The sequence below is a fragment of the Schistocerca cancellata genome, chromosome 4 (genome assembly GCF_023864275.1).
Source record: "Schistocerca cancellata isolate TAMUIC-IGC-003103 chromosome 4, iqSchCanc2.1, whole genome shotgun sequence".
Classification (NCBI taxonomy): domain Eukaryota; kingdom Metazoa; phylum Arthropoda; class Insecta; order Orthoptera; family Acrididae; genus Schistocerca; species Schistocerca cancellata.
The window spans coordinates 137,345,664-137,373,018 of NC_064629.1; the positions used below are offsets into that span (position 1 = coordinate 137,345,664).

Sequence of the window (27,355 nt, forward strand, 5' to 3'; positions counted from 1 at the left end):
ATGGAATGTCCAGTGCATCTTGCTCCAACTACCATTCCGCATTCGACATCTGTTAATTCCCGTCTGCGACCATAATCACGTTGGAAACCTTTCCACATGAATCACTTGTGTGCAAATGACAACTCCCCCGATGCACTGCACTTTTATACCTTGTGTACGCGATACTACCGTCATATGTATTTCTGACAACGTTCACTCGCTTGCATCCTTCAGCCGAAGATGTCTCTATCAACGTGGTAGCGTTCACTAAAACTGAGGGTTTTTTTTTCATGAAGTCTGCAGCGACCTGACGTGACATATTTTTGACTTGTTAATTAAATGCGCAAAGGAAGACTTCTCAGTGATTTTTCTTTATCTTTCATCTGAGTAAAAAAAATTGTCACTCACTCTGTGTAGGCCTACAATACTGCTGTTTGAGATACCGTCACAGACTGGCCCCGAATAACTTTACGAGTGCCAAGATATGGCTCCTTAGAGAGAACTCGGCTGTTGGCGTTATCAGTTGGATGCAACCTACTTTTATACAGATATAGCAAAAAGATTCAGTAACAACGTGTGCATTAACTAAACTGTATTGGCCGCCTCACATAAACTTTCTGGCGTTAGCTGCTTTAAACGGTATTATTCATTTTGGACATTTAATGCAGAACGTAATAGAGCAAGCGAAGCCAGAAATGAGAGAGAGTAATTTAGAGAAACCACGGAAAACTGAAACGAAGAGGATCGGGCAGAGTTTTGAACCCCACTCCTCCCGGATCGGCGTCGACTGTCTCCTCCATCTCACAGCTTCAGACGATGATGTCGTCTAGACGCTGAATATCAAACGACCCTCTTTTCCTCACTCGATGAGTAGGGGAAGCAGCATAGCCTGCAGTCTCACATAGCTTGATGCAGTGTCAAAAGCGTCAGTTAAAATCGCAGTTCCTTCGCATTGTCTCTAAAACCACAGTTCACCAGTCGGATACGGATGCCGTGTTTGGTACGACTGTCCAACAGACAGGCGATACTGGTGGTGGGTTTTGTTATGAATATCTCCCTTTTGACTGTGTTTTCACTGCTGTTCGTGACGAATGGTACGACTCCACTTATTAAACAGTGATCGCAGTTGTGTGAGGTAATACGAGTAAAGCCACGCTGACCGCCAACCGCCCGGAATGGAGCTGAGTCTTCGCACTGCGTTGGCAGCTCGGCACTCCCGTGCTGTCTAATATCTCACACGCGCTGACAGCCGACTCTAATACACCAGACCAGAAGCTCCGCTCACAGCTACGAGAGGCAGCGCCTAGTGAAACGCAAAACCCCCAACCAGAGCAGAGAATATGCTCTGAAAATCTCCCATAACTTCTCATTCAGTCACCGCTCTTTGCCAATACTACGGCCGCGACAACGATGCGGCTCTACGGTGGCAAGGGTCACATGCGATTAATCGACACAGCACTTGCAGCAGGCACTATGGGGCCCGTGCTCTCAGGAATTCCGCACCCGCATTGTCATTTTTTCAGAGAGAAATTAGCATATCTGAATTGAGAATAATAATACTTTTTAGTCCAGTATATTTAAATCACTAAATACAAATAATTGTCGTGAAATGGTGACTGTTTTCGAACATCTGAATATAATCATCATAATTCTCTAGTATTAAAACACATTTTACATATTCTGACGGAAAAAATTGCAACACCAAAAAATAACTATTGTGCCGTCAAGAAATTTCGTCAACTTATTTGTCTAGGTAATATATTTAAGAGATTAACATTGGAAGATCACGGGTTAAACTAAGCGCGAGATGAGGCATTTAAAATGTGAAATGCTGGTACATTAATAATTGGTGTAAGCACCAGTATGTTGAATGCGAACATGCAAACTTGCCTGCATTGTATTGTACTGGTGCCGGATGTCAGTTTGTGGGATGGAGTTTCATGCCTGTTGCACTTGATGAGTCAATACAGGGGCGGTTAATGCTACACTACTGGCCATTAAAATTGCTGCACCAAGAAGAAATGCAGATGATAAATGGGTATTCATTGGACAAATATATTATACTAGAACTGACATGTGATTACATTTTCACGCAGTTTGGGTGAATAGATCCTGAGAAATCAGTACCCAGAACAACCACCTCTGGCCGTAATAACGGCCTTGATACGCCTCAGCATTGAGTCAAACAGAGCTTGGATGGCGTGTACGGGTACAGCTGCCCATGCAGCTTCAACACAAGACCACAGTTAATCAAGAGTAGTGACTGGCGTATTGTGACGAGCCAGTTGCTCGGCCGTCATTGACCTGACGTTTTCAATCGGTGAGAGATCTGGAGAATGTGCTGGCCAAGGCAGCAGTCGAACATTTTCTGTATCCAGAAAGGTCCATACAGGACCTGCAACATGCGGTGGTGCATTATGCTGCTGAAATGTAGAGTTTGGTTCAAATGGTTCAAATGGTTCAAATGGCTCTGAGCACTATGGGACTTAAGATATGAGGTCATCGGTCCCCTAGAACTTAGAACTATTTAAACCTAACTAACCTAAGGACATCACACACATCCATGCCCGAGGCAGGATTCGAACCTGCGACCGGAGCGGTCACGCGGTTCCAGACTGAAGCGCCTAGACCGCGCGGCCACACCGGCCGGCAAATGTAGGGTTTCGCAGGGATCGAATGAAGGGTAGAGCCACGGGTCGTAACACATCTGAAATGTAACGTCCACTGCTCAAAGTGCCGTCAATGCGAACAAGAGGTGACCGAGACGTGTAACCAATGGCACCCCATACCATCACGTCGGGTGATACGCCAATATGGCGATGACGAACACACGCGTCCAACGTGCGTTCAACGCGATGTCACCAAACACGGATGCGACCATCATGATGCTGTAAACAGAACCTGGATTCATCAGAAAAAACGACGTTTTGCCATTCGTGCATCCAGGTTCGTCGTTGAGTACACCATCGCAGGTGTTCCTGTCTGTGATGCAGCGTCAAGGGTAACCGCTGCCATGGTCTCCGAGCTGATAGTCCATGCTGCTGCAAATGTCGTCGAACTGTTCGTGCAGATGGTTGTTGTCTTGCAAACGTCCCCATCTGTTGACTCTGGGATCGAGACGTGGCTGCACGATCCGTTACAGCCATGCGGATAAGATGCCTGTCATCTCGACTGCTAGTGATACGAGGCCGTTGGGATCCAGTTCGGCGTTCCGTATTACCCTCCTGAACCCATCGATTCCATATTCTGCTAACAGTCATTGGATCTCGACCAACGCGAGCAGCAATGTCGCGATACGATAAACCGCAATCGCGATAGGCTACAATCCGACCTTTATCAAAGTCGGAAACGTGATGGTACGCATTTCTCCTCCTTACACGAGGCATCACAACAACGTTTCACCAGGGAATGCCGGTCAGCTGCTGTTTGTGTAGGAGAAATCGGTTGGAAACTTTCCTCATGTCAGTACGTTATAGACGTCGCCACCGGCGCCAACCTTGTGTGAGTGCTCTGAAAAGCTAATCATTTGCATATCACAGCATCTTCTTCCTGTCGGTTAAATTTCGCGTCTGTAGCACGTCATCTTCATGGTGTAGCAATTTTAATGGCCAGTAGTGTAACTTTTTAGTTCAGTATATTTAAATCACTCTAAATACAAATCATTGTCGTCAAATGGTGACTGTTTTCGAACATCTGAATATAATCATCATAATTCTACAGTATTAAAACACATTTTACATATTCTGACGGCAAAAATTGCAACACCAAAAAATAATTAATGTGGAGTCAAGAAATTTCTCGAATATATTTGTCTAGGTAATATGTTTAAGTGATTAACATTCGAACATCACAGGTTAAGGTAAGCGCGAGATAAGGCATTTAAAATGTTAAATGTTGTTACATTTGTTGTGTCTAGACAAGTCAGCCTAGACACAATGAGAGGAAGCCGAAAGGCACGCGCTTAAACTCACGCAGGCTGGCGTGAGGTCTGAAACAGGATACGTAATGAATGCTATAAAGAAAAGTACGTACCTTCTGGAATACTTAACTTTAATCCACATTTGTAGAACATCGCTCTTGATTATACATTAATAGAATCTCAATATCAATTGAATACGGCGCCTTGCTAGGTCGTAGCAAATGTAGCTGAAGGCTATGCTAACTATCGTCTCGGCAAATGAGAGCGTAATTCTCAGTGAACCATGGCTAGGAACGTCGGCTGTACAACTGGGGCGAGTGCTAGTACGTCTCTCTAGACCTGCCGTGTGGTGGCGCTCGGTCTGCCATCACTGACAGTGGTGACACACGGGTCCGTCGTATACTAGCGGACCGCGGCCGATTTAAAAGCTACCACCTAGCAAGTGTGGTGTCTGGCGGTGACACCACAACATTATTAATTGGTGTAAGCACCAGTATGTTGAATGCGAGCATGCAAACGTGCATGCATTGTATTATACAGATGCCGGATGTCAGTTTGTGGGAGGGAGTGTCATGCCTGTTGCACTTGATCAATCAGCACAGGGACGGTTAATGCTATTTCTGTATGGCGCTGGAGCTGCCGTCCGATGATGTAACATAGGTGTTCGATCGGAGACAGATGCGGTGATCGAGCTGGCCAAGCAACTCTGTAGAGCATGTTGGGTTACAACAGAAGTATGTGGGCGAGCGTTATCCTGTTGGACACACCCCCTCAAATGCTGTTCAAGAATGGCAGTACGACAGGTCGAATGGCCAGACTGACATATAAATTTGCAGTCAGGGTGCACGGGATAACCACGGGAGTGCTCCTGCTGCCATGCGAAATCGCACCCCAGGCCATAACTCAAGGTGTAGGCCCAGTGTGCCTAGCATACAGACTCGTTGGTTGCAGTCTCTCAGCTGACCGACACACGACCACCACTGGCATCAAGTCACAACCAGCTTTCGTCAGAAAACACAACACACCTCGGCCCCGACATACAGGGACCTCTCGCTTGACACTACTGAAGCAGCAAATGGTGGTGGTTTGGGGTCTGTATAATGCACGCTATAGGGCGTCTGATTCGGAGCCATCCTTGAGATAACCATTTTGTAGCAGTTCGTTGCGTCACTGTGGTGTCAACTGCCGCTCAGTTTCCTTTAGCAAAGAAGTATGTACACCAAAGCCATATGCCAAACACAGCGGTCTTCCTTCTCGGTAGTATCACATACACTACAGGTTTATTACAAATGATTGAAGCGATTTCACAGCTCTATAATAACTTTATTATTTGGGATATTTTCACAATGCTTTGCACACACATACAAAAACTCAAAAAGTTTTTTTAGGGATTCACAAATGTTTGATATGTGCCCCTTTAGTGATTCGGCAGACATCGAGCCGATAATCAAGTTCCTCTCACACTCGGCGCAGCATGTCCCCATCAATGAGTTCAAAAGCATTGTTGATGCGAGCTCGCAGTTCTGGCAAGTTTCTTGGTAGAGGAGGTTTAAACACTGAATCTTTCACATCACTATGCGTGAAACTAGCCCGCACGTGTTCGACCGTTTCTTCGCTGACTGCAGGCCGACCCGTTGATTTCCCCTTACAGAGGCATCCAGAAGCTTTAAACTGCGCATACCGTCGCCGAATGGAGTTAGCAGTTGGTGGATCTTTGTTGAACTTCGTCCTGAAGTGTCGTTGCACTGTTATGACTGACTGATGTGAGTGCATTTCAAGCACGACATACGCTTTCTCGGCTCCTGTCGCCATTTTGTCTCACTGCGCTCTCGAGCGCTCTGGCGGCAGAAACCTGAAGTGCGGCTTCAGTCGAACAAAACTTTATGAGTTTTTCTACCTCTCTGTAGTGTGTCGTGACCATATGTCAATGAACGGAGCTACAGTGAATTTATGAAATCGCTTCAATCATTTGTAATAGCTCTGTATATGACCAAAAGTATCTGGATACCTGGCTGAAAATGACTTTCAAGTTCGTGGCACACTCCATCGTAATGCTGGAATTTGGTACGGTGTTGGACCACCCTTAACCTCGATGACAGCTTCCACTCTCGCAGGCTTACGTCCAGTCAGGGGCTGGAAGGTTTCTTGGGGAATGGCAGCCCATTATTCATGGAGTGCTCCACTGAGGAGAGGTATCGATGTCAGTCGGTGAGACGTGGCACGCCGTCGGTTCCAAAACATCCCAAAGGTGTTCTATAGGATTCATCTCAGAACTCTGTGGACGCCAGTCCATTACAGGGATGTTATTATCATGTAACATCTCCGCCACAGGCCATGCATTATGAAAAGATGCTTGATCATGTTCAAAGATTCAATCGCCATCCCAAAATTACTCTTCAACAATGGGGAGGAAGAAGGTGCTTAAAACATCAATGTAGGCCTGTGCTGTGATAGTGCCACGCAAAACAAGGGGTGCAAGCCCCTTCTATGAAAAACACGACCACACCATAACACCACCACCTCCGAATTTTACTGTTGGCACTACACATGGTGGCAGATGACATTCACTGGGCATTCGTCATACCTACACCCTGCCATCAGATCGCCACATTGTGTACTGTGATTCGTCACTCCACACAATGTTTATACACTGTTCAGTCATCCAATGTTTACTCTCCTTACACCAAACGAAGTGTCATTTGGCATTTACCGTCGTGATGTGCGGCTTATGAGCAGCCGCTCAACCGTGAAATCCAAGTTTCCTCACCTACCGCCTAACTGTCATAGTATTTGCAGTGAATCCAGATGCAGTTTGTAATTCCTGTGTGATGGTCTGGATAGATGTCTGCCTCTTACACATTATGATCCTCATCAACTGTCGGCGGTCTTTGTCACTCAACAGATGAGGTCAGCCTGTATGCTTTTGTGCTGTATGTCTAATGACTACTGAGGTCTGTGATATGGGGTACCTGGCAGTAGGTGGCAGCACAATTCACCTAATTTGAAAAACGTATGTTTTTGGATGTGTCTGGATACTTTTGATCACATAGTGTCTCTTCTATAAAAATCATCATGGATTCTGCAAACAGAGATCATGTAAAACTTAGCTAACTCTGCTCATTCATGATATTAAGAACACTATAGACAAAGACTGCCTTATTGAGACCATGTTCCTTACTTCCAGGTAGCACCTGATTCAGTTCTGCATCATCATTTAGTGCAAAAACTACAAGCTTACTGAGAGTCAGCCAAAATTTTTGACTAGATTCAGGTAGAAACCAACACTTTGTTCTTAACGTGATGAAATGGACAAATGTAAGGACGATTTTGGGAGAACATTCAATAATTGTTACAGGGTTGTTACTGTTTACAGTGTATATAAATGAGCTAGTGGATAATGTTGGAATCTCCATAAATCTGTCTGCAAATGATGCTGTGGTCTATATCAAGGCTGTAACACCAGAAGATTATAGCAAAATGTAGGAAGAGTTGCAGAGGATGATGATTGGTGCTAGCCCTAAACTGTACGCAAACTGAGTAAGAGATTCATTACTGTTCAATTACACTACTGCTTACAAATCAAAAATACCTAGGAGCAACATAGTGGAGCTAAAATGACCGCATTAAAGTAATTGCAGGAAAATCTGTTACCACACTGAGATTCACTGGAAATGCAGTTCATCCACAAAAGAAATGGTGTGCAGAATACTAATAGGACAGATTCTTGATTACTGCTCACCAGTTTGGGTCCTGTAGGCTATAATATTAATAAAGGGAATAGGAAACATCCAATGAATTGTGGCATATTTCATCACAGGCTCCTCTAATAACTGTGAGTTTGTTACAGAGATGTTCAGAAAACTCCAGTGGTAGACACTACAAGAGAGGCAGTGTGCATCGTGGAGAGGTTTACTGTTTAAAATACTGTGAGCCAAGAAATATCGGGAGACACATTATTTCATACCAGATATATTTCTCTTGAGATGATCATGACAAGGAAATCTGAGAAGCTAGAGTTCATGCAGAGACTTATGAACAGTCATTCTTCCCATGTAGGCCTACTATTCATGAATGGAACAGGAATGTGTTGAAGTCAGGAAATGATAGTAGTGTCACATGTACCTTTCACCGCATACATCATAAGGTGGCTTGTGGAGTATAAGTGAAGATCTGATGGAGAGCTTCACTGGCATTAGTTATTTACATGTAACTATTTACAAGAATTTCTTTCACATGTAGTGTCACATGTACCTTTCACCGCATACATCATAAGGTGGCTTGTGGAGTATAAGTGAAGATCTGATGGAGAGCTTCACTGGCATTAGTTATTTACATGTAACTATTTACAAGAATTTCTTTCACACCAGTAGCTCCGAACCATAGCCAGCCTCTGTGGGTTTGGGTAGCATCACATCCTTGCTAAGTAGACATTATGCATTTGAGCAGACCTCAGGTATTTGCATTGGTTTTAAATGTGCCATCAGAGTTTATTTCCACTGAATAGTCTACATTAGAATGTAATTTGCAGAACGCACACCAGAGAAAGGAAACCCTTACCTTCCTAACTAAATACACAGACTCAGTCACTGAGTATCAGCAATATTCAACAAATCCAGATCACTTTCCTAGCTGTAGAGGTACCTAAAATTAATTATGCGACAAACAGAAATAGTTAGAAACAAAGATTTGTAATATTTAACATCCTACCACTGGTGCCATTAGATAGACCACAGATTTTTCTAGATAAGGATACAAAAGGAATTTTGATCTTGGCCTTATTTAAGAAAATTTGACAGCATGAAATGAGTTTGGACATCAAAGGAAACTGATTTATGATGACCAGACAGTGATTTGAACACGTTCCTCCCAAAAATGAACCCAGTGTTTCAGCCACCTGGTCAACATGGCTAAGTACAAATAAAAAACCATTCTCACTATAGGTATTTGCTCATAGCTATGACAAAACTTTTCAGTCTCATCTTATTCAGATAATCTCTTTTCAGTTAAACAGTCAGAAATTTGACTCACTATCTCCTCATTATATTACTTAGTGACATCAATTCACTATGGATCAAGTAATGAAAAATAATAATGTGGTATATGACAATGTTGTGTGACAATGCTATGATTTGTGGAGACAATGACTATGATATTGCCATGTTTTGTAGTTTGACATGCCAAGTAATTGAGATTACATAGTGCATATAAACTCAAGGTGATTTTTCCTGTATTGCAATGAAAATGATTTCAGAATGGCACCCAAAATGTTTATTGCCTTAAGGAGTACTCACTATATTTTCAAGATGTCTTACAGAACATGTTCATGATCAAATGACCTCATTTAAAAATCAATATATCTCAGCCAACTTGGCAATTAAGTCAAATAAATATAATGTTTTACATTTAAGTAAAAAATACTATGGAAAATATATGTCACTACTCAAAAGGACTAGCCTGTGACAATTGTGAGGTATGATTTCCAGTTATTTTCAGTGCACAACAATTATATCTTGTTTTTCAGAAATAAAAACATCATAAATTATGCTTTTTGTCCCTGCAAATACTTGAATATGTATAAAACACATCATGACCCATCGGTTACCAATTTCATGGACATACTTTTCAACATGTTAGTTACATCAATAACAATGACACCTAACTTGGAGTAATAATTGCTTATGACAATACATGTGTTAAGCAATGAGCTTAATACATGTATTTAAGCCAAGATTCTGTGACTTTAGGAACCAGACATCATCAAATTATTTTGTGAAAATATTGTAAATTAAGACTTTGGTTGCCCTCACACAGAAATTGGCTGTTTCCATAGGATTAAGAGGTCTACCTGATCATACGAGCAAAATAATGTGTTACCTAATTGACCCTTGTCTAATTTCAATTAAAGGTGGCAGCTCTCCAGAAGAAACTGTTGATAATGCAGTGGAGACACTCAGCTGCCTGGACTGCTTGGTGCCCTGCTAGTGACACAGATACTGTAGAAGGCTTTCAGTATATCCGGGTAAGCTTGTACATAAAATTCCTTTATTATTATTATTATTATTATTATTATTATTATTATTATTATTATTATTATAGGAATAGTAGTTGAACCATTATCTGGTTTAAATGCTGAAGTATCTCTGATCACTTTGATGTCATAAGATAGTTTGTTGTATGCTGTAGCTAATTCCCTGCTTGGCATGGTCAATTTTGTTTTAGTGGTGTACTTGAGTGTTTGGTAGTGATATCCCAGTTTCTTCTTGTTTTATGGGACTGAATACCCTGGTTTTAACTAGAAAATGCTCATTAAGATTTAAGGGTTTCCTGGTGAAAATTATTGGCATTGGCATTGGAAGGACTTGAAGTTTTTTGAAATACAGGCTTGGATGAGAGTCTAGGAGCTGCACTTCCCATGGCTTATACTATTCTCTATTGTGCTATGAAATAAATTCTACTAGCACTTGAGTTTTCTCTGAAAATTATACAATACAGCAGTACAGATTCTGCTTTGCCAAAGTACATATTTTTTGTTGTTTCATTTGACATGCAACTTGACAGAATTTTTATGCAGTAACAGATGATATCTATTTTATTGGTTATATATTCTGTATGTTGAACACATCTCAGATCCTCCTGAATCCATAGTCTAGGAAACTTTGTTGCACTTACGTTTTACAGGTTTCTGGTGACTAACTCTATAGGTGGGGTTAATGGATACTTATTCTGTACTGTGTAGAGATTGATAGTAAAATTTTTTTTTTATATTTGTTATTAGATTGTTTGCAAAATACAAATCTGTAATGTCTGAGATGCATATTTTGATTTCATTGTGTTGCAAGCATGAACCCTCCATTAAACCTAAAGGCTACACAACTGCTTACCGACACAACCACAAGATGTAACAATCCTGACACTCTTGTGCTGTGGTAGGTCACATCTCTTTAAAGCTTACAAGAGAATTTTCACAAAAATGAAAAGGTATTATGAGCCAGAAATCAAAACATCAAAATCCAAAGTGAATAATGAATACTTTCTTAGTACATCAACACATGTAATGTAGTATGGGAGGTCATCAAAACAGAGGTAACCATCAAAAGAAAGCCTCTAATGACCTCACTATCGATGGGATGTTAAACTCTAATCTCTCTCAAAAGAAATCCATTGCTATTCCAATCTTTCCAAATTTACACTACCATTTGTGGAAATTGCAACACCAAGAAGGAAACGTGTGAATTCATTTTATTTAATACCACAGGTTAGATACGTGACAAGTAACAAATGATTACCTTTTCAAATCAGTTCATGTCCTTTGAGCTCTACTATTTAATATGTCATATGGCCACAATGCTTTGCAATTAGAGCTGCTACATGGCATGGCATTGAATCAATAACATTCTGAATATGTTCCTGAGAGACTTCTCTTCATGCAGTTTGTATCCGAGTACACAAATCTGTGACACCAGTTACTGGAGGACTGTGACGCACCAGATGCCAACGAGCAATATCCCAGACATTTTCGATGGGCGACATGTCTGGTGAATGTGCAGTCCAGAGAAACAATGGTACTTGTCACTCTTTGAAGAAGGCCTGTGCATTCCTCGCAATATGTGGCTGGGCATTGTCCTGTTGATATGTGGCCTGTGGAGATGCCTGAAGCAGGGGGAGTACCTTAAGCTCCACAACCTCTGTTAGTTACTGGCTGTTGCTCAAAGTGCCCACAATATATGTGAGGTGTGATTGGTTGTTGTTATCAATGGTGCCCCAAACCATCACACCTAGTGTTTGTCTGCTATGCCACTCCACAATGCAGCCCTCCAGGTTGCACTCACCGCAGTACCACCAGACACGTATGTGGTCATCACTGTAGGACAAGATGAAGTGGGACTCATCCAAAAAGATTACATGTTGCCACTCAGCACCCCAGCGACAGTGCTCACATGCCTATTGCAGTTGGAGGAGCTTGTGATTTCTGGACAATGGAAACCAACATAATGGCATGCATGCAACCAGTCCAACCTGCAGTAGACAGCGACGAACCATCAATGCAGACAAGTTCACACCTGTTGCAGTGCTCCAGCGACGAGCCAAAGCTGTGGATGATGCTTTATGGTCCATAATGGTCATGCAGACAAGATGACAGTCATCCTGTGTTGTGGTCATGTTCTGTGGTCCAGTTCCCACTCATTGCTGCGTACGACCTTCCTGTATCCACTGCTTCCACACACGCATCACTGTAGTAGCAGCATGCCCTGTGTGAGCCAAAGTGTCATGGTATGATAACCCCGTCGCCCAGAGACCGAGCATTCTGCCTTATTCAAACAAGCTCACATGCCGATATGGCTCTATTTGATGTCAACAAAGCATACTGGCACTAACTGTATTGTTTCCACCTTGTGTGACAGCTCTGCACTGACTACACTAGATGCAACACTGACGTTGTCGGACCGACATGCTCTGCTCGGCCTACGTGTACCCCATCTCACTGCAAAATGTATCGTGTATTGCTTGCACACCCGTCGCCACTTCCACCAAGTGTGGCATTATTCAGATTATTCCTTCTTGGTGTTGCACTTTTCATAAAAAGTAGTGCATTAAACACACATTTTATAAACCATATCCTGGAGAACAATGTATGGGACAATGCAAAGCTGAAGCACTGTCTCATTTTATCAAACAACTCTTACTGTAATGAATTTTAAGGAGCTGTTAAATAAGTTAGTTTATTGGAAACACTTATTGTTAAAGGAATCACATAAAATACTTTAAAAATATCATTAGTATAATGCAAAAGCTGATCTTTTGTTTTTCTCACAAAAATGTTTTCTTTTTCTTAACTCTTAATGTGTTTCCGTAAGAGTATGGAAAAATTTAACAGGACAAGGATGTTTCACTGAACAGTTTGAGGTAGTGAACCTGAGGTTGGAGAATCCAGCTTAAGGAAATAATAGCATGTGGGAGTGGTCCTCATGTTGCCAGGTCCCTTGTTTCTTCTTCCCAATGAACCAGTGTCCTGCATTCTCTGATCAAGAGAAATAAACACTTGTAATGATGGATGATGCCTGTTAGGTAATCATTCCTTGTACAGCCTTTCAACAGTGAGAGCATTGCAATGTACTTCCCCACACAAAAGATGCATGTCAATGAGTTCTGCGAAACTGTACCAGTATTGCTCCATCATATTGTACTGAACAGCACTGAGTAACAAATGGGTCTGTTATTGATTCATTGCATATTGTGTCATGGGAGAATGTACATATGATAAAACAGAGCCACATTATGGACAAGTAAAGTAAATAAAACCTGCATCATGGCTTCCTAGTAATCAGACTCATCGTCCTTGTTTCCTTGCAGGAAATAATGAATGTACATGTAAATAAAGAGCATGGTACATGTAAACTTGTACACATATTAGCTTTAAATAAGCTGTAAAACAGTAATGCTAGACAAAACAATAGACAAGTTTACTTCCATATATTCTTATGCTGGCTTCTCCGACCCCAGATTCCTTACCCCAAATTGTTCAGTGGAGCATTCTCTATGCATTGTTACAATTTTGCATGCTCTTACAGAAACACCCTGTATATTTTCAGTGTCTTATATTTCATTTTTATACTGTAAATTAATGGATTTTAATCCACAATTTTCATTTATCCCCTTAACAGGAGATACCATTATCAGAACATCCATCACTGATGACATTTGTGGATGGTGGCCTAATGCCTAGTACTGAAACAAATATATGCTTAGGATATCGTCATCAGTTTGACCTTGTGAATGAACACTCAGGAGAGTACAAGCACTTACATACAGTGGAGTCATCACGGGCACATCTTGTTGCTGCTATTGATCTTTATGAAGATGAAGAGCCAGAATTATTACTCTGCTACAATCGTAAGTGAAACTTTCAAATTTTACCTATAATATCAATAACAAAAGAAAACACTTATAAAGTAAAATTGTATGCATCACAAAAACAACATAAATTTCAATTTAAATCTGTTAATTTCACATATCTTTCAATAATACTATGTCTGAGATATTTAAGAATTCATCTGTTCATTCATATTTACATCCAGTAAAATCTAACCAGATTGATATTTATCTGTTGTAAATGGATTGGCAGCTCATTTAATTACATTACATAACATACCTACAAGAACAGTTCAGTCACACTCATAGAGTGTGATTAATGGCAAAGCAATAGAAGCATTTAGAGAAAGCTTTAAAAATAAATTCAGTTCAACATATTTCTTTATACATACAAATTTTCCCAGTGTTCAGATTGTATAAAATGTGAGTTAAAATTGAGTTTAGTAACAAACTGCAAGTAATAATTTTAAAACAGAGAAACATTAGAATAGCAAATTAACAGATATTTAAATTATGTGAAATCAAGCAACAACACTAATAATAATATTGAATAGTACTTGATTACTGTATGAAAGATCAATTGCAATGACAAAATAATTTTATTTCTGCATCTTTCCCACCAATTTTGACAGAAAATTTGAGCAATGAATTTTGCTGGTACAACATTTAAGGTAATAATGATTTCTTGTAGAGATTGTATCCTTTACAGCAAGGTGTGAAGTGGGTTTTTGAATCTGGGAATGAATCCATAAATTTGCCCAATTTGTCAGCCTCTCAAATAGCTGCACTGGCAAAAATAATAACAGTAATAATCATATAAATACTAATGAAGCTTCAAGGAATTAATAAGTACTTGTAGGAAATGATCAGATTGTGAGATATAAATTATGGCAACACTTAGGAATGAAAATCAATAAAAGTACTTTTAATATCTCAAGATTAAAACTCGTAATTTTTATTGTATGCCTTTTTTATATTCTATCAAAAATAGCTAACTAGGAATGCTTAAAATTAAGTGAAACCCATTGACTGTAGTGAGCTATTGTCCAGTGCTGTTTTTCTTGTATTTACTCGAGTAAAAATCATCCTATTAGTGAATTAAGTCTACTACTTGCTTTGCCCACAACTGAGCCCATGCAATCCTTCTATTTCATTTACCCACAATACCAGCACACATGTATTTGTACATGTTGATTTATCGCAGTTGTAATTAACTGACATTGTAGTCACATGATACTACACTTTTTGTGTTTCATGAAGTGCACAATGTCACATTTCTGAATACACAAAATGTTTGCACCACTTTTAAATTTTAACAAGATGTGCATGGCAATCTGCAGCTATCTTCAGACAGTACTTCATTGTAGAGAGCTGCATCATCTGCACAGAATTTGAGGTTACTATTTATATTTTCTGCCAGGACATTAATATGCAAAAGGAACAAACCTCAAGTTTGGCACCCATATGATTGTGTCTTCATTAATAAGTATTTCTGAGGTACTGAGTTGAGCACTTCTTTGTAAGTTGAGCAATACTTCATATCCTCAGTTGTCTTGATTGATGACATTCAGGATGTCACACAAGTAAAATGCTGGTTGGCAAAGAGGTTATAATTCTGTTCAAGATACCTCATTATGTTTGGGCTCAGAATACGATTAACTATTCTACATCAGATGACTGTCAGTAATATTGGATGATAATTTTGTACAGCAGTTTGCTTACCCTTCTTGCAGACAGGTCTGACCTGTGCTTCTTTTCAAATATTGGACACAGTTTACTGCTCTAGGGATTTACAATATATTATGGTTTACAGAGGGGCTAACTGAGTCATAAGTTCTATGTAGAATCTAATAGGAAATCCAGTGGGTCCTGGGATCTTGTTCAGTTTTAGAGATCTTAGCTGTTTCTTAACACTGTTGACACTAATATCTATACCACCCATGTCTGCAGCTGTACAAAAATTGAAATAGGTAATTCTCCTGTATCTTTCTTTGTAAAGGAACATTTGAAAATGGAGTCCAGCACGTCTTTTTCTTTGACATCCTCACCTTTAGTTACTGTTTCAACTGTTAGTGTCTGGAACCAAACTTTAGTGCCAATGAAAGCTTTTACATGAGACCAGCATTTCTTTTGGTTTAGTGAAAGATCTTTTCATAAGATTCTACTACAGTTGTCAATGAAGGCTTTAATCACTAGAATTTTGAGAGCCTTATCTGCGAGTGATATTTCTTTCTGTCTTTAAGATTTCACTCACTTCCAATAAATTTGATGCTAACAGTCATTGAGAAACAAGGAATTGATTCATCCTACATTCTTATACTGAAATATGCTTACATAAATGCTACAACTTCCATTAGATGTGATTATGATAGCTCTGATTAGACTTCATCATAATAGTTAGAAATTCATACTAGAAAGTGGTGTCAGGCAACGTAATCTTGTACCTTCACTGGAAACAGGAGATGTAAACACTGAATTAGTTCTGGAGACAGACCACAACAACAGAGAGGGCACTACTGAGGAAAGTATACAAGCAGTAGACATAAAGATGGAGATGATTATGGAAGTAGCTAATCACAAGATGGAGAGCATCTCCAACCTAACATTAGTTCCCATGCAATGTAATATAGCCAAGAGATGCCCTGATCTTCACTGATTTCCAAGCCATGGCAGTGGCACCATGATACATGTGTGGTTCTGCTCATCCAGGGCTGTATACTAAAATACTGCTCAGAGTCAGCTATAAGCACTTCATGTCTGATTCTTGCTATACTCTGTTTACCTCAGGTTCATACATTGTCATTGACACTGCTGTGATTTGGACTCTGCTTATGACTTAAATCTTTAGACTCATGAGTGTTAGCATGCATTGGACTTTTCCCAGATTGTCGTACAGAATGCATTTATGGACAAACTGTCAAGTGCAGCCAATGGACTCTGAAGTATGTTCCAGACACTGTATTGTGTTTGTGCCATGTACCAGGTACCATGATAAGTGTGCAATAAGTACTTGTTGAAACAGAAAAGGAAATTCCATACCTCCAAAAATACTGTCGTCCATCTCTGAAGAATTTTTAGAGTCTTAAACTGGGGAAAATGAAGAAGGCATACTTGTATATGAAATATATTGAAATCATCATTGTGGCTGGTAAATGGACTTAAGAAATTCACTGGTGGATTCCAGGATACAGGAAAAGACTGAAGTGATATCCTAATGGAAGATGGGCCCAAAGCATTACAAAAAATGCAGGAGCAACATGGTTGCAAATAACTGAAGACCATAATGTATTCAAAAGTCTAGTGAAAGCCTTTACCCATCAATGAGTGTCAAATGACATATGATATTGACTTATTGCCAAATGTTTACATAGGCATCTGAATTCTGGAAATATAAACCTAAGCTGAATGACTTGTGTCACAATACCGAGATTTCTCAATTATACACCTGATTTGCTCTCTCAGTGTAAATCACAAGACAAAGCAAAAATGTTACAAACTACCAGCGGGAGGCACTGTGGTATTTAACATACAGAAATACAATTGTAACATAGAAAGCACAAGCAATAAGTAACATCCAAGGAGTCAGCAAAACAATGCAATATATACATTTTAATATGTAATTGAATAACACAAATAATCCAAGCCAGAGTATACTGGAATAACAAAATTCCATTTCTAAAAATTTGTTTTTTAATTTTTAAATTTAAATTTCTCATAAAATTATAAAAGGGTATATTTTACACACATCAAAAAGAGTTTTGCATCACCTCGGTTCTGAGAGTTCCAGAACCTGTGCACAAAATTGGAATAGAGATCAATATAAACATCATTTCCACCCTTTTTATTGCTCATGAAAACCACACATTGCATGTTGTACCACCATACAGCGAGACCTTCAGAGGTGGTGTTCCAAATTGCTTACACACCAGTATTACGTCCTCTTGCATTGATACATGCCTGTGTTCATCTTGGCACACTATCCATAAGTTCATCAAGGCACAGATGGTCCAGATTGTCCCACTCCTCATCGGCTATTTAGCGTAGATCCCTCAGAGGGGTTGGTGGGTCACGTTATCCATAAACAGCTCTTTTCAATCTATACCAAGCATGTTTGATAGAGTTCATGTCTGGAGAACATGCTGGCCACTCTAGTTGTGCGATGTCGTTATCCTGAAGGAAGTCATTCACAAGATGTGCACGTTGGGGGCGTGAATTGTCATCCATGAAGACAAATGCCTCACCAATATGCTGCCGATATGGTTGCACTATCAGTTGGAAGATGGCATTCACGTATCATACAGCCATTATAGCGCCTTTCAAGACCAGCAGCGATGTATGTTGGCCACACATAATGCCACCCCAAAACAGCAGGGAACCTCCACCTTGCTCCACTCATTGCACAGTGTGTCTAAGACATTCAGCCTGACTGGGTTGCCTCCAAACATGTCTCTGACAATTGTCTTGTTGAATGCATATGTGACACTCATCTGTGAAGAGAAGGTGATGTCAGTCCTGAGTGGTCCATTCAGCATGTTGCTGGGCCCATCTGTACCGTGCTGCATGGTGTTGTGGTTGCAAAGATGGACCTCGCCATGGACGTCAGGAGTGAAGTTGTGCATCATGGAGCCTATTGCACACAGTTTGAGTCATCACACAACATCCTGTGGCTGCACGAAAAGCATTGTTCAACATGGTGGTATTGCTGACAGGATTCCTCTGAGCCATAATCCGTAGGTAGCAGTCATCCAATGCAGTAGTAGCCCATGGGTGGCCTGAGCAGGGGATGTCATCGGCAGTTCCTGTCTCTCTGTATCTCCTCCATGTCCAAACAACATCGCTTTGGTTCATTCTGTGATACCTGGACACTGCCCTTGTTGAGGGCCCTTACTGGCACAAAGTAACGATGCAGACACAATCGAACTGCGCCACTGACCTTCTAGGTGTGGTTGTACTACGGACAACACAAGCCATGTACCTCCTTCCTGGTGGAATGATGGAACTGGTCGGCTGTCAGACCCCCTCCATCTAATAGGTGATGCTCATGCATGGTTTTTTACATCTTTGGGCGGGTTTAGTGACCTCTCTGAACAGTAAAGGGACTGTGTCTATCATACGATATCCACAGTCAATGTCTATCTTCATGAGTTCTAGGAACCGGGGTGATGCTAAACTTGTTTTAATATGTGTATATCAATTGTACACCTGTTGCCTACATAGCCAATATTGTTATAAGGGAAATATAATGTGGAAAGTATATCACCATTGAGTAAGGGTACAGAAGATCACTGAAGTCTAGGTGATACGTATACAGAAACAATGCATGAAGTAGATGTCATAATTTTGTAGGTAACAAAGGGGAACACCTAAAATATTGCACTCTTAAAATACCGTATTCAAATTGCAATATTATAGAAGAACATCAGTAGAACACAAGGTCAAGATGCTAAATGTATCATTGTGCTCAAAGTCTTGGTGTAATAGAGTCTAGTATGAGACTAGGAATTAATTAATGAATAATTGTGTACAAACAGTTTCCAATATAGTGATATAAGTACAATATCCAACTAACTGTGTTGAAATTATATACAGATATTACAAAAAAATCGTAAAAGATTATGGTGGTTCGAGGTCTAGGTGTAAAATGTATATAGAGCCATAACCATGAGGAGGGACATCAGCAATGTGAAGTGTACTGATAAAATGTATCGCATTACAGTGTTCAGCTGATATAAATCTAGAATAAAATAGTGTAACAAAAAATATACAGTCTGACACAAGGTGTTCATACTAACATAACATGGTGCTCAAAGTCTAAGTTTGGTATAAGAAGCATCTAGTACAAGACCACCAGATAATGAATATATATGCAAACAGTTTTTTAACATATTGAAATAAGTAGAATGTCAGGGTAAATGTGATTAAATTATGTCCAGACATTACAAAACACCCCTATACAATAATAGTAGCTCAAGGTCTGGATGTAAAATATACAGCCATTAGCATAGGGAAGGATAGCAATAATGTAAAGTAGACATATAAAGTGTAGGGCACTAGTGTTCAAGTGACATAAAATCAAAATAGAAACCTGCAGCCTTGTAACATGAGATGTATTAAGGTGTAGTTGTATATGGTATTTGTTTATATCCCTCTTGTGACAATATGTACCCCCCTTTCTATATCTGACCTGATTATGTTTGTAATTTGTGATCTATATGCTTTACCGATCCGATGATGACAATTTAGATTTGCTGAAACCTGTCATCAAAAATAAATTATAATTAGCAATCTTGGAATCTGAAGTTTTTACTTCTAATTTCATATTATTTTTTGACTGTGAAAAATATTAAAAAGATAATTAATTGCACTACTGGTACCTAATTTTTTTTGTTTTTCCTCTTTTCAGATACTTGTCATTTCCAGAAACTTGTACCAGGAAAATCAACAACTGACTATGATTTCCGCTGGAATGCAATACCATCAGCTATAGGTTCGCATTCTTACAGTAATCTTATGTCATTTTCAGTTTATTTAATTACCTAGTGAAATTCTAATAAAATGTATTAGTGAATGTGGCTTCCTCAGGGTGACAGAGGCTTGATCTGTGCATCAATGAGTGACTACATACACAAAAGTTCTGAACACTAGGAATGAATTTGTGGAAAATACAGTGACTAATGATTGTGCAAATCCATATGTACAAAATAACTCAAAACTGATTTACTACTGTAAATATATGTGCCACATGCATTATGACACATTAGGTCCTTTAAAATGCAAGATATGCTACTCTAATCTCTTCTTATCATATCTCACATTTTACCTTTGTTTTTACTTCCTCATATATCCTGTCCCCCTCTGCCTCCCTAACCCTACTCTCAGTACACTCAGAAAATGTTTGAGGTTTTTTTTTTCGTCATCTCCAGTGAACTTATAAGCACAAATCCAAACCAAATCAGTTATAATTTTATTTTCTCAAAAGTCATATTCATTTTTTTGTAAATACTTCAATAACTGCCCAGCCATTCTGATTTTAAGTTTTCCTTGGCCTCCCTAAACACATTTAGAAGTGTTCTGGGATGATTCTTTGGGAAATGACATGATCTGTGCCCTTCTACATTGTTGCCCTTTCCAGTTTTGTGTTCCACCTCTAATGACTGCAAAATACATAAGATACTAAACCCTAATCTTCCTTCCATCCTTTTGTTGCAGACAGGATGGCAACATAACCATTTATCTTAGCATGTGAGTGGCTGGTGTATGCCAATGTAGCAGTCTTTTGTCACATTCATTGCAAATAATTTGTTTGTACCATAGTAATAATGGGAAAGCATTCTTCAGAATATCCTGTTACAGTTTTAATTACAGGTTGTCAAGAATATTTTAATCCCGAATTGTTATACAAGTAAAAGTACCCATGTAAATTTTATCATCTAAATGGTCAGATGTTAATATAATGAATCTATTCTCCAATGGACCATGAATCTGACAACATGTAATATTCATAGACCATAACATAAGTTTTACTTTATGCTCCAAAACAAGCTGAGTATCAGAATTTGGTAGTACCAAAGTTTATCCTCAAATGTCACTTATCACAATTATGTGTGTGATGATTATTTGCTGTCAGTGCCATAGATCCATCAAAAATTGCAGTGGAACTGGTAGCTATACATTGTTTGACCTCCATCCAAAGATTGGTTTGAACTCTACAGTACTCCACTTGGTGATCCCTTTTGGAGATGACATATCCTTGCATTCCCCTGGCCTCTAAACTGATTTACCTACTAGTTACAGTGGAACCTACAGTTTAATATGGGCTGCAAACCATGATGTAACTTGGAATTTTTGATATTAAAAGATCATTTTCAGATGTGAAATAAGTAATAAGTGATAGGGAACTGGACAAAACCCAGATCTCTAGAAATATGGTTTGCCACTTACTCACTGAGCTACTGAATCACAAAACTGCTTACAAAGGATGATAATTACCAGTTTCAAGTCAATAATGATTGTGAATTTGGAATCTGAACTAAGGAAAGGCAACATTATAAAAAAAATGATAAATGTACAAATTATTACTCAGATTCTAAAGAAGAGTATAATCATTCAATTTCAAACTCATTCCTTAAAAACCAATCCCATGCAGTAAAAGTGATTTTTCTGCATATTCACACACTTTATTTTTGCAATATAATCACAATTATGTATAGTTCTGTGCTATTTACAGCGCAAAAAATGTACCCATTGTGCAATAATTATACAAAATTTACTTATTCTTCTTTTAGATATACCAATTTACAAACACAGTAACAATATCACCTGCCAAAACTCTTCTTCCAATTACATAAACAATTTGCTTCAAGACACATCCATCCTTTAAAAAATCTAATTTTGGATTGGCTCCATTACAAGTCATATGACATGGAGTGAATAAAGTCTCATAGGTTTTGTGTAACAGCAAAGACATTAATACAGACTTGAATCCAAGGTTAGCATTTATACAGAAACAATAAACTGAATGAGCTTCTCTTTTTGATAACATTATTGCAAATGCAACAAATATTTTGACGTTTTTTGAGTGTAACCATAATACAAATACACGTTTAGCAGCAATATTAATGGACAGTTGACTTAAATAGACGGCAACTAAGAGTGGTGGTACATAACTTAAATCTACTTGGATGTAAATAACAGAGTGATATGTTCTAGTGACTAACAGCGTAGCCAGAATTAATTATGTAAGGACTTCAGAAAATAAGTTACAGATGCTGACCCACACTAAGACTATTGCACAATAAGAGTGATGCATTGTCACAACAGAGCATATGTTCTGGGTTTCCTGCAGGCACAAACCTGCTGAAGTATGGGTAATAAATGCATCACAGTGCGCGAGTGAAATGGCACGCCAACTGGAAATATATTCCACAATTTGGCCAAGCTTACACAGATGTGGATGATGCTGATCAGTAAGTCCCAATCTTGCACCATGTGAATTCCATCTTTTCATCAAGCTGAAAGAACAACTGGGAGGAAAGAGATTTTCCAATGACCAGAATGTTCACGCTGCAGTTCTCGAGTGACTCCATGATCAAAGAGCAGATTTCTGGGGAAGGTGCTACTACACCTTCTCGTATTTTCCTCTCAATTTCTGCCTTTATCACCAAAAAATTTTTTGGGTTTTCCTAGTTTAGCAGTGACTGGTGGGCCCAGTGAGATCTGAATCTGGTGCATCATGTCATGTTTGCACTACTTATGAGACACTGTCTCTGGAACCTCTTGAATGACGTGCTTAAAATTTACAATGAGTTGACTTCTGATAGAACAGAAACATTCCGTTGTAGAGGTCCACAGCCAAGCAAAAATGGAGTAGGAAATCAGCTCCTGTAAGAGGCCTGGTGACATCTGCCATGATGAAATTGCATTAGAACAACTTGTTCAAATCAAGGTCCAATTACAGACATTTTTTGCCACACATCTGAATGTGGGAGTTGTTGGCAGGTGTCAGGAACTATGTGCTGGGAGATCATAATGAAAAAAAGGTCTTTCACACAAATATGGTAATCAAAATATTGTAACACTTTTGCAACCTCATTATGGAGACTTAGAAACTCTACCTGAGGAAAGCAATGTAGGCATCCTGAACAGTTTTAACATAAAAATATTTGTCATTCCAATTGGAAATACCTTGCTGGTCAGTCAGTTACATCTGCACATGCACAAAGATGCTTTTAACTGAAGCAGCAAATGGTCTCAAAAACAGCTCAAAAACAAATTTAAGACTGACAGTGTCCTCCAACCCTTTATAAAACTATCCTTGTAATTCTTTTAAGACCAGAATGAATTCTTCAAACCACACAGTTCCTTTAATGACAGTGAGCTCAGGGAACTGGACTGTGTTGGTCAGAATGTCTCCTTTCTACAAAGCAATTTTCTTTTTAAATGCATCCCCATCAAATCAGAAAGAAGTTACATTTCAGTGTCTTGCTGTGAGCAGTGTGCAGTCAAGTCCACTTACAATGCAGAGACTGCAATCCATTTCAGACGTTCTGTTTCCTTCATAAATTTAAAAATAGCGAGTTTTAAGTCAAAAAATCATTTCAGGCATGCCCCTTGACTCAACCAATGTACTTTGCAGTAATATGTGAAGTCTCCCTACACTTCACTCAGTTCCATTGAAAACTGTTGCAACTGGCACTAGAATAATGCATGCAGCTTCAGAAATTTTCTGTTTGTATCATCACTTTCTTCAGATGCTTCACACCTGCAAACTTAGCACAAAATGTTTCTTGGTGTGCAGAGAAATGAATCCTGTCTGTTGATCATTGTAATTTTTTTGCTCTTTCATTGTCAACTAAATCTTTAAAATCCTTCTGCATGATATTGTAATGTTGTTTCATAGCTGATATGCAGCACCTATCACTTAAGTGAATTGACAGTTCTCATCCCTCACGTCTCTCATTCCCTTTCATTTTAAAGGTTTTGATAGATCACTAGATTTCCTCTTTTTGTGCAAACAGCCAGTGGGCCTGTGAACATCCTTCATATCATGAACAAATAGTGAAGAGTAAACGCCACTCACACCATGATTGTGCCACACTGAGGGAGTTGTGCTGACCAAAAAATGCTGCACCACAATACTCAATGAAATGTCATGCCATTCTGGGCACTTCCGAGAAGGACCAAGCAAAACTGACTGGCAGGCCAGGCCATGGCTCTCCCTTGGCCAGCACGCACTCTGCGTGTGAAGTTTGGCATGCTGTGGCCAGCCCTGCATTAAATGATATGGTTTGCAGTAGCTGGATCCAGATGAAGTTTAAACTCTGTTTCAAAAAGTGAAGTTATTTCCATTATTCACCAGTGTTGTGTGGCTCAGTGGATAAGTGCCAGAATACAGATCCAAAGCTCCAGGTTTTGCCCCCAGTTATAACTTCTTTCACTTCTGGCAATGATTTGTTAATGTAAGAAATGCCAAGTTGTGCTGTGGTTGGAGTCCATGTTAAACTGTAAGTTCTACAATAATTGGCTGTGTATTCATTTAATTGCTTTGGAGACATCAAGGGGGCATTTTGCCTCCACTAAGACCATCCTTGATAAAGCACTACAGTGTTTAAACAAACTTTCAAGTTTAGAACAGCTTTACTTACAATAATATTTGTTAAAACTGCAACACAAAGAAAGAGTAACCTAGATGAATCCACAGTTATAGGAAGTGTAGAACTGTTTACCAACAGTAAGTGGTTCAGCTTACAGAAGGGTGCTGTACATGTAGATCCTTCAGTGTCCTGTGTCATGTGACTGAAAAGATCAATGTTACACTAAGCTTAGTTACCAAAGAGCTTTCAATGGACATGAAAACATGACAGCACATACTCATTATATTTAGTTTCTTAAAATAATCTTGACATGATTCATATGGGCTAAGTCCTGCCTTGAACCTTATGGCTTACTTTTGCCATTAGACACTAATTTTGAGCCTATGGAATTGCCCCATAATACTATTCCATAACTCAGGTGGAAATGGAAGAATGCAAAATATGCATATAACAGAAGTTCTTTACTAACACTGCTCCTCACCCTGTACAGCAGATAGATGACATGTGCCAATTCACCACTTAACTTCTCTGTGTGGGTATCCCAGCTGCAGTTTTGAACTGTTTGAAATACCAATACTTTTACTGTTATCATGACTGGAAGCATTCAGATTGAATACAACAGCTTCAGTTTTACTATCATTCTTCTGCAGTACATTTGCCTCAAACCAAGTAGTGCATCTCTCCATTGCCACTGCCATGCTGTGTTACACATTTTCGAGGATGGTATCACATTTGATGAGCGTTGTGTCATCAGTATATAGCACTGAATCATATGGTACAACTGCAGGTAACTCATTTATATAAGTAACGAAAAGGAAAGGTCAAAGAACAGATCCTTGAGGTACACCATTTTCAACTGGGAGACATTCTGACATTTCATTATTTACCTTAAGTAACTGATTTTTATTGTCCAAGTAAGACTGTGTTAGGCATAGAGCATTCTCTCTCACTCTGTAGTGGTAGACCTTTTTTATGAGAATATTGTAGGGACCATATCAAAAGCTTTCCTCGGCTCCAGCAGTGTTTCACAGATAATATCTTTATTTTCAAAACAATTGTATATTTTTGCTACCATATTCCCAAGTGCTTTGAATGTAGAAAGGCTGGATCTGAAACAATACTGTGAGGAGGTAAGTATATCACTATGTTCAAAATATTGACTCATGTGTTTATGCATGCGGTATTCTATTATTTTTGATATTATGGGTATAAGTGATATTGGTCGATAGTTATCTGGAAATGCTATATCTCCTTTATTATGTACTGGTTTAACTACAGATATATTTAAACATTCCACATAATTACCTTTATTTAAAATGTTGTTGATTATTTTAGTCAGTGGGGTTAAAATTTGATTTCTGATATATTTAATAACATAATTTGAGATACCATGGTAATCCTCTGCTCCAGAATTACTGAGCTTAGCTACTGCTTCATTGACCACCTTCTCAGTACACAAGTCCAGTGAAAGCTGTCTGTTATGCTGTTATCTGACTGCGGACTGATAAAATGTGCATTTAGAATATCAGGTGGAATTGGTGTCTGGTATACCTTATCATCACAGTTTATTACTCTTTCAGTAATTACCCTTACAGCTTTGCATGTATTCACTGAGTTCATTGTATATGTATCATTTACTTTGCACTTAGCTGCTCTGATTTCAGACCTGTAAATCTTTTTCACTTTCACATACTTTTCTTGTCAGCATTATTGTGCTTAGACCTATCATGATAGAGTAGCGTTATGATTCTTATTCTACTTAGGTGTCTAGGACCACAAACCTACACAAATCTATGTCCTCCCTTCAGTCTATCTGGAATACTGAGTCAGCATCTCTCCTAATGAGTGAGGTATTGAGCTCAGAAAAATGGCAAGACATTACTATCACGCACTATCGATATTGATACATTTGTTTCTACAATCATTGATTGTGAATATTTTGTTGAAACAGAGCAAGCTGGAACCTGCCATGTGCTCTTATGGCACCCATATTAATAATTTTTCTTTTCTTTTTTTTCTATTCATTCTCAATTTTTCATTCAATTATTAAGCAGCCTTTGCTTCACTTAAGTCAGGCAGTCCTGTTCAGTATACTAATTTTATTAATGTAATTAATTTCAGAAAACCATGTTAATTAAAAGTTTTTTAACAACTGAAATGCTTACTACAATATGAGATAGCAACCTTTGACTGAACTAATCAGTCTAATAGAGCATGTTGACATTACTGAATAGAAAGACTGGTATTCTGACCTTGGAGTAACATATTTCAAGCTAATTAAATAAAGAAATAATTGTAATCAAAGTTTGAGTAGACCCAAAACTACTTTAGCCATTTGTACCATTGTGCCTGTTAGATTCCAAGTTTTACCATTACATCTACATCTACATCTATACTCTGCAAGGCACCTGACGGTGTGTGGCGGAGGGTACCTTGAGTACCTCTATCAGTTCTCCCTTCTATTCCAGTCTCGTATTGTTCGTGGAAAGAAGGA

The 27,355-nt window shown here is 39.1% G+C and overlaps 1 protein-coding gene across 1 annotated transcript in view; it reads left to right on the forward strand.

Annotated features, from left to right (window-relative positions):
- The window catches only part of LOC126183925 (GTPase-activating Rap/Ran-GAP domain-like protein 3), a 662,070-nt gene that overhangs the window by 614,526 nt on the left and 20,189 nt on the right, over window positions 1-27,355 (forward strand). Inside the window, exons 17-19 of the mRNA XM_049926272.1 lie at window positions 9,804-9,917; window positions 13,561-13,789; window positions 20,172-20,255. Of these exons, the coding sequence (XP_049782229.1) occupies window positions 9,804-9,917; window positions 13,561-13,789; window positions 20,172-20,255 (427 nt within the window). The remainder of the gene's footprint in view (window positions 1-9,803; window positions 9,918-13,560; window positions 13,790-20,171; window positions 20,256-27,355) is intronic.